The 8,943-nt window shown below is 31.5% G+C and overlaps 1 protein-coding gene across 1 annotated transcript; it reads left to right on the top strand.

Annotated features, from left to right (window-relative positions):
• Positions 1–4,256: 4,256 nt before the first annotated feature.
• Positions 4,257–6,586, top strand: LOC143058774 (uncharacterized). Its single transcript, XM_076232216.1, has 5 exons — positions 4,257–4,486; positions 4,805–4,982; positions 5,431–5,582; positions 5,821–5,925; positions 6,224–6,586. The coding sequence occupies exons 1-5, from the start codon at positions 4,343–4,345 to the stop codon at positions 6,536–6,538; spliced, it is 894 nt and encodes a 297-aa protein (XP_076088331.1). The 5' UTR covers positions 4,257–4,342; the 3' UTR covers positions 6,539–6,586.
• Positions 6,587–8,943: the final 2,357 nt, after the last annotated feature.

Raw genomic sequence — 8,943 nt, 5'->3', positions numbered from 1 at the left:
ATTAAAATAACATTATTTACTTCTTATACTCATTATGTTTATTTCCAGTGCTGCATGAGCTTATTTCATTTTATCTTTCTATAACAACTGTAGGATTAACTACACATGCTAAACGTTTTTTTCCTCTTCATATTTATCTTCCGTGGATAGTCCTACTCATGTAACCCTAATTAGGAAATAATATAATGTTATGTTGTAATTGGATTTGTTTTTTTTATTATTTTCTTAAGCAAGCACCACTTCTTCACTTAAATATGCAAAACTTACACAAACTTACAAAAACGTGAAAGACACTTTCATTTTTTTTTAACTGACAAGTAAATAATACGCAAACATAGACATATTAGTTAATTGTTGGTAATGCCTAAATGAGGAATCATCCAAACGACAGCAGAGAGTTAAACTAAAAGTGAAGTGATTTTAATAGTGGTAGTAAATACATTAACGGTATTAAATACTGCACCAGATACACATTTTGGAAACATTTTATTTTCTTCATATATTTAATAGTAAACGCAGTAGTTTTGAATATTTGATAACTAGCCAGTTATTAATCCGTATCGCATAACATTGATGCGGACCCTTTATCACGTCCCTTTGGTGCATGTCTACTCTTTATTATACTCCTTTATCAAACCCTTTTATTGCATGTCTATCCTTTATCAGACCCCTTTATTGCACCCTACTCGGATTTCTCAATTACAACAGCATCCGATTAAATTCTCATGAAACTTTTCGTCCATTCGGAATCTCTTTAAAAAAAATCCTGTTAATTAAATAGTGAACTAGATTTCATCAACGGGTCCCAAATAAAACGGTCATTAGGACGTCATTTATCGAATTATTAAATTGTTTGGCATGTCACGCCACAGATGTCGAACTTTTTTTTAATTTTCTGGCACACGAAATGCAAACATGAAATATCTATAAAAAAACATAAATTAAGCTTGATTTTTTTATATTTTAAAGTGCATATATAATCACCTGTCTCAAAATTGTATATTGTTTATTACAGTATACTTGTCATCAAATTGTTGGTTTATTGTTTACTCATTTTTGTTATTTACACGACTTATTCAGAATGTGTTTTATATAGTACAGCATTACTAAACGAAGATAACAAATACTCAATGAATACCATTTAGAACACAAATAAAAAAAAATAAAAAATTACAATACACTACATATTTCGATGGACAACAAAACGCATATTGTAAGGTAAACCAGGTGCTTCATATGAATAATTAAGCAGGTTCTATATATGATAAAACTTTTACAACCAGGCAAAAACAAATGTAGGACACCCAGGTGCTTTAAATCAGTAAGATACTCCTATTAACTATGTGTTTAAATATGTGATAAAGCGTATAAAACATTGCAAAATCCGTATCTCATGCAAAACTTATATGAAAAAATAAAACAAAAATTACCCCTAAACTCTATTTTAAGGGGAATTTATCCGAATTTAGAGCATACACGTGCATGTAACGGAACAATCTTCCGCTCGAGAGTTTTCATTCGTGTGACTTTTATACGCCAAAATCACTCGCGGAACTTTATTCATATTTTAAAGATATACATTTTAAAATATGTTATGCATTAGGTATTCGTATTATGCACTTCAATAAGAATAACGGTTCTGTAGGTTCTTTTTCAATTTGATTTAAAAACACAAAAAATCCACAAGAGTTACAATACGTGTGCATTTATGTAAGAAAGGAACAGTAACAGCTATCAATATATACATGATACACATATCTGAGTTAGCGCTAGATATATACAGAATTTCGTAACGATGTTTTTTTTCACAAAGCTGACGAAGCACGTGATATCAGTATTTTGTATAATTCAGTTTTGTCTAGTTTATAAGATGAAGGAAACATTAAAGGAACATCACGCCAAGCGACATGATTTCATTCTTAACTGAAAACATTTTATCTGAGCACACTTATATTAAAATTTACACATTGGTAATACCACATCTAGTTGTATTAAACTGAACTGGTAAAGGTAAATAGGAGAATGCTACTTTTCTTTTTTGTTTTTCACCAGTCATGAAGAAATTTATGTTGTGTCTAGTACATCACATATACGTATCAGCTATTACACATTTGTTGTTATATACCAAAAAGTGAAATTTTTGGTTCTATTACACATTTTTTACTTTCTTCGAATTATTTGCAATTTTGACTGCTTTCCCTTTAGACAAGTTAAAATTGGTAATAATGTGCGGTTATCTAAATGTAAAAGTTTATCAGTGTATATATGGTACCTAGTATATCCATCTCGAAAGCATCGTTGTCTTTGCCGTCCTTCTTGCACACCTTTTGGCTAACGAAGAGTATAATCCTATACACATGATTAAGAATAATCAGTGGTGGGGCGAGAACCGGTCTTTCGTGATACTCGTGCACAAGTGAATATCTATGGAACTTCCAAATCAAGACAGAGTTATCTTGAACTTTCTGAAATGTATTGCTAAAACAAATTTGTTAAATGTAAATTAAAATGTTTGTAAGAAACACAACATGAAATATAAATAACATTGTTTAATGATGTTTATAACAAATTCGATACCAATATTCAACAACAACACATTAGATGATGCTTTTTTTCTAGAAATAGTTTCTCTAAAAATAGTCAAAAATTATTGAGTAAAACAAAATGACTACCTAACAAATATTGTATTGATTGCAAACGACACTACTGGTTTGTTGCAAACATATCCATTTGTGTAGATTTCATATTCACAGCTACCACATTATTATAAAACCAAACGAATACATTGCCAAATTTCATGAATCAGAATACATCGCATTCAAACGGGGCATTTTTGAAATCATCACTTTTAAAATAGGAAATATAAACCTGTAATTGAAACTTAAAAATTCATTAACAGAGCTAGAGAGATTTTTTTCAATTATCGGCTTAGTACTGTTGAGTCGGATTGACTGAACGAAAGAAAGACAAACAATATCTCTATCTTATACTATCCAGATTACGGACGTTTATAGTTATCTTTTGTTATTGTGTATGTGTTGTTGTTGCTATTGACTTGTTGAGCTATATCATACGTATCGATACATTTTATATCGACTTTTATGGCGATACCGCAATAGATCATGCAAAATATTGCCAAATATTGTGTAATATATTGTTTTATATCAAACAATACGAGAAAATAAATATTGACTTGAAGTTGATGTCGATATATTTATGTCGATACAAATTATAATCAAAGTTAATTATATATGTAAGCCTCAAATCTATGTCCGGCCTCAAATCTATGTCCTTTCCCCAAATCTATGTCCTTTTTTAATATTGCGTCATAGATGTTCCAAATCTATGTCCTGTATTGTCTCAAATCTATGTCCTTTATTTACCCAAATCTATGGCCATTTTTGGCTCCAATCTATGTCCTTTCATCGACGTAAAACATAACAAAATGTCATCAAGTATATGACGTCATTGCAAAAAAGGAATAATGGCGGAGCAGGACACTATTCCAAATGAAGGATACACTATATCTAATAAGCGCAAAAAAGGTATTTCAAAGGATCCAAATCCAGAATCGTTTTGGGCGGATATGCCGTACATTGTACAGATTGCAAAGGCCAAAGAAGAACATCAAAATTGGGGAGCAAAGAAAATTGTTGACGAATTGAAAGTACCGTTTTCTTACAGAATGGTAAAAAAGTTTTTGTCGCTTTACTTTTATGATCAAGAATCTAAATGTATCTACAAAAAATCTCAAGACTTAAATAGCAATCATAGAAAATGTTTAGACAAAGAGCAATTAATTCAGATAATTAACAAAAACCACATGAAAAACCATAGAAAATATGAGGCAATTTATGACTGTTTAAGAAGTACAGTATTTCCTGTCGTTAGAGAAAGCATCAAGGTACTATTTAAATTAAACGTAAACTGCCAGGGCTGTAACAATGCAGTAGGAATTCCCAAAACAACAGTTTTAAGGCGCCCAATTCCTGCAACTTATGCTAGCAGTCGTTGGCAAATAGACTTAAAGAAAATGCCACCAGTCCGAGGTTACAACTACATTTGCAACATAGTAGATTGCTTTTCTCGCTTGGCATTTGGTGGCCCATTAAAAGGAAAATTTGCAAAAGATGTAGCAGAACTAACTTTAAAATATGTATATCTGTATGGTCCGCCAAGAATATTACAGAGTGACAACGGCAAAGAATTTACAAATGTAAACTTGGCTGAAGTTGTATCAATTTTTAAGACTAGGCAGATACATGGACGTCTCTATCATCCACAAAGCCAAGGACGCGTAGAACGCTTTAACAGAACACTTACTGAATATTTTAGAAAAGAAATGTCGTTAGAAAAAGACTGGCCTTCAAAATTACCAGAATTTTATTACAACTACAACAACAGGGTACACAAAAGTACAAAGCCTTCTACACCATATCAACTTTACTTTAAAAGACCTAACTTTGCACCACCTATTGATGAACAGGTAACTATAAACTTAGCTTAATGCTTTATTTTAAAATATATGGCGAATCAAACAGCTGAAATATATAAAAAAAAAAAAAAAAAAAAAGAAAAACACAACGCAACGCAACGCAACGCAACACAAAGTAACACACACACATACACACATCTTGTGAAACTATATGAAAGTTTTACACTAAATTCATTCTATTTCATTCATAAATTATTCTAAAATATCATAAAATGCCAAAGTGATACATGTACTGTATGTAAATATAACGTATCTATTGTAGCATTGGTGAAAATATTACGGGCAATAAAACCGTTTCTTTTTTTATAGCTTCCGTTTGTGCTCCTAACTGAAGATGAAAGAAAGTTCCTAGAACAGGCACACTTAGATGTAGAAAATGAAGAAGAAGAGATTGGTGAAATATTACCTGAAAGTAACATAAATGAAGATGAAAATGGAAATTTGGAGATGTTGAGAAACATAAATGACAGAGATGTAACGTTTGAAGGTAAAAATACAAGTCTTTATTTACTCCAATAGTAATCTGAAAGGTTTTACTTTTTAAGGCCCTGATATTAGTTAAACAAAGTTATTTTTAAAATACAATTTTATGAGAAAAATAAATGTAAATAGATAAAGGAAGATGTGGTGTGAGTGCCAAGGAGACAACTCTCCATCCAAATAACAATTTTTTAAAAGTAAACCATTATTGGTCAATGTACGGCCTTCAACACGGAGCCTTGACTCAACCACAAGCTATAAAGGGCCCCTAAATTACTAGTATAAAACCATTCAAACGGGAAACCCAACGGTCTTATCTATATAAAAATAATGCATATTTTAAATTTACTATGTTATCATGTTAATATTTTATATGTTTGCGTTAAATTTGCCACTGGACGTTACACAACCATCGACTATACAGTTTAATTTGTTTAAACTTATTTTTATTAAAGAAGCCATGGATATTGTGTCGGAACCTAATGAAGAACACCAAGAAGTTCAGGAGACAAACAAAGAGAGGCAGTTGGAAAATGATCATATAGTTACAGAAACCGGAGATACATACTTCACTACGGAAACAAATGATATTGCACATTTAGAAGTCGTAAGTAATGTTTTAGTATGATAGAGTATTTCTGCTACTTTGCACATGTGTGCATAGTGTATGTGTGTTTCGAAAAAAAGTTATACGCTAATTTAAAAAAAAAATAGGTTGATCCGTTTTACACGTTTTCACCTTTGAATGAATTAAAACAAATCGAAATGAAAAAAATCATGTAAATTAATGATGTTCTTTTTAAATTAAATTTTTTTCCGACATATTTTACTTTATGTTCTTTCAGATGCAAAAGAATCTCGATCCCATGGAAGGTGCAAGTCCGTATTACAAGGAACTTTACAAAAGACGCTTTGTAAATGATGTCAACGATAAAGAAAATGCTATTCCCGTAAGTCACACATGTAGATATGTAAATAAAAATATAACCCGAATAATCCAGTCGTTATATTACGATCACTTCGATCACTCCATTAACCTCGAGAAAAGTAGTGGATAGAGGGCGCTGAATTATTCGAGTTAATAAAAATATCAAATGTTAATTTATATAAAAAAAAAATTCTTATCCTTTTACTTTTTATGTATCTATTCATTATCAGTGCCAATGTGGTTTATACGACAAAAGTAATGTTAATATTTTATTTATTTATACAAATGGTTTAAAATTGCTTTATGATTTGTTTTTTTAGACTGGAGGAAAATCTGTTATGAATAGTGGGCTGATGGATTATTTTCAAAAACGTCAACTAGAGATATATCCTCTTGAACTGTTTTCTGACAATTATCAGGATATTTTCACTCCTACTATTGGGGAGTATTTGCAATTCAAAACAAATCCAGCTATGAACAAAGGGACGGCAGTGTTTACATCCGGTTTCTGGAGAGAAGGAATATCTCAAAACATAAAAAATGATCCTTCTCGGGGAAAGATTTTTGTTATTAAAGACATAATTACAAGTTTTACATTTGAACTAAATAGATATCAACTAAGACCAAACAATTGATATATGCTCTATTGTGATTCACAAATATTGTAATTAAAAATATAGATCACGTAACTTTTATTTTTATCAATTCAGAATGATTTTATTGATATTTAAAGTAACATATACTAGATAATGTGGTATGAATGTCAATTTAACAGCAATATGAGAGAATTTAGAGACAATTGAAGAACGCATAAGTTGCATACAAATAGTAATTCTTTACAGTAAAAAAAAAATGTCTAGTTTAATTCTTCAAGACGGCATACAATAATAACACACACATGATTTTAACCACAAACATGGAGAAATTACTGTATAAAACAAAAATCATACAAGACCGTACTTAAAAAACAATATTTTAAATCAGGGACTTTCTTAGTCTCTGTTTAAATACAAGCGAAATAATCTAGCAAGTATAAAAAAGAAGATGTGGTATTATTGCCAATGAGACAACTATCCGCAAAAGACCAAAATGACACAAACATTAACAACTACAGGTAACCGTACAGCCTTCAACAATAAGCAAAGCCCATACAGCATAGTCAGCTATAAAAGGCCCCCGATAAGACATGTAAAACAATTCAAACGAGAAAACTAACGGCCTCATTTATGTAAAAAAAAATGAACAAAAATGTAACACATGAACAAATGACAACCACTGAATTACAGGCTCCTGACTTGGGACATGCACATACATAAATAATGTGGCGGGGTTAAACATGTTAGCGGGATCCAAACCCTCACCCTAATCTGGGACAGTGGTATAGCAGTACAACATAAGAACGAAAGATTTACTGATACTTGAGCTCTTGTACACACATGTAAAACACATAGCAACAAATTAATATTGACATATGGAAAATAACTTAATAAAAAAAAACTATAAGGCCGAAATTATTAGACGGGCATAAATTTGCGCATGGCTAAAACAAAAATGAAACATTACATAGTTTTAAAGACTTTTCTTTTATAACGAACATAAATTTGAGAAAAACGTCACAATTAAAAATCGGCCACATATTTGAGGTCGAATTATTTTTTTAAGGACATAGATTTGCGAATGACGTCATGATTAAAAATCGGCCACAGATTTGAGGTCGAATCATTTTTTACGGACATAGATTAGCGATTGACGTCACGATCGGGCATAGATTTGAGAAACGGACACAGATTTGAGGTCGTACATAGATCTGAGGTTTACATATATATTATATATGTCAATCAATTTATTTAACATATGTATCTATTACTTACGGAAGCGTATAGGTATCTTTTATTGTTTTTTTTTAATCATAATTATTGATATAGTTTATGTCAACTTGTGTGGCGATACCGCTATAAGTTATGAAAAATATTGCGAAATGCCGAAACTCAATATTAATAAAATGCTGTCCTGAGCGCAGCCTGATACGACAACAGAGGACGAACACTGGACAGCTTTATATTGTCTGAATTTGGATTGGGACTCAGAAACAACATAAATCTGGTCAACGATCTTAAACATATATTGCTTAATACTGTGTAATGGGAGAATTCTACTTTTCAGAATAAAATTGGAACCCCCAATTAAATTCTTTTACATTTTTGAAGCAATTACCCCCAAACTCAATCCCAGTCATCCCTTTCCGTTTGTAGTATGGAAACTTGTAGTACAATTTTAGAGAGATCTGGAAACTAGAAAAAGGTTTGTTTTTGCCCCTTTTTGCACTTAATTCCTGCATGTATGGGACAATTACCCCCAAAAATCAATCCCAGCCTTCCTTTTGTAATATGGATACTTGTGGTACAATGTCAGATAAATCCATATCCTTATACACAAGTAATGGTACGGAAACTACAAAACATTGAACCTTCTTGTAAGTGTCGGACTACAAGCAACTTAATTTGACAAAATGCAAAACGGACCGAAAGCAACGGACAGAAAGCAAAAGTGTTGTACGATATGCAAAATTATCGGACAGTTAGAAAAAAAGACCGAAAGCAACGGACAAAAATCCAAAATATCGGACTCAAAGTTAAATAATCTGACAAAAAGTAAAACGGACCGAAAGCAACGGTCAAAAATGACTAAGTGTCGGACGATAAGCAAAATTGTCGGACAAAATGCAAATCGCACCAAAAGCAACGGACAAAAAAGGACAATTATCGGACAAAATGCAACAGCGGACAAAAAGCAAATCCCGGAAAAAAAGCACAGTATCAAGCGCGCCGGTGTCAATCATTCTATATATTTAAATCGATACAACGCAACACATCATTTTCTAGAATATCGATATATCGTAATATAAGAAACCTATAGTGGATTGTTTTCGAAATATTGAGATAAATATATTTACAAAATTGATTGTCATTTTAAATCGACATAATCATAATTTGTATCTTCTTCAAGTCAATATTAGTTATATTGCATTGTTTTGATATAA

This window comes from Mytilus galloprovincialis, chromosome 14 (assembly GCF_965363235.1).
Source record: "Mytilus galloprovincialis chromosome 14, xbMytGall1.hap1.1, whole genome shotgun sequence".
In the NCBI taxonomy this organism is placed as follows: Eukaryota; Metazoa; Mollusca; class Bivalvia; order Mytilida; family Mytilidae; genus Mytilus; species Mytilus galloprovincialis.
Note: the sequence above shows the minus strand (reverse complement) of the source record. Positions and strands in the feature narration are given on the sequence as shown.

Excerpts from the sequence above, each read along its gene's own strand:
- LOC143058774 (XM_076232216.1), top strand. The coding sequence starts at position 4,343 with ATGTCGTTAGAAAAAGACTGGCCTTCAAAATTACCAGAATTTTATTAC. Across the intron at positions 4,983-5,430 it reads CAGAGATGTAACGTTTGAAG|AAGCCATGGATATTGTGTCG; the intron begins GTAAAAATACAA and ends TTTTTATTAAAG. Across the intron at positions 5,926-6,223 it reads ATAAAGAAAATGCTATTCCC|ACTGGAGGAAAATCTGTTAT; the intron begins GTAAGTCACACA and ends TTGTTTTTTTAG.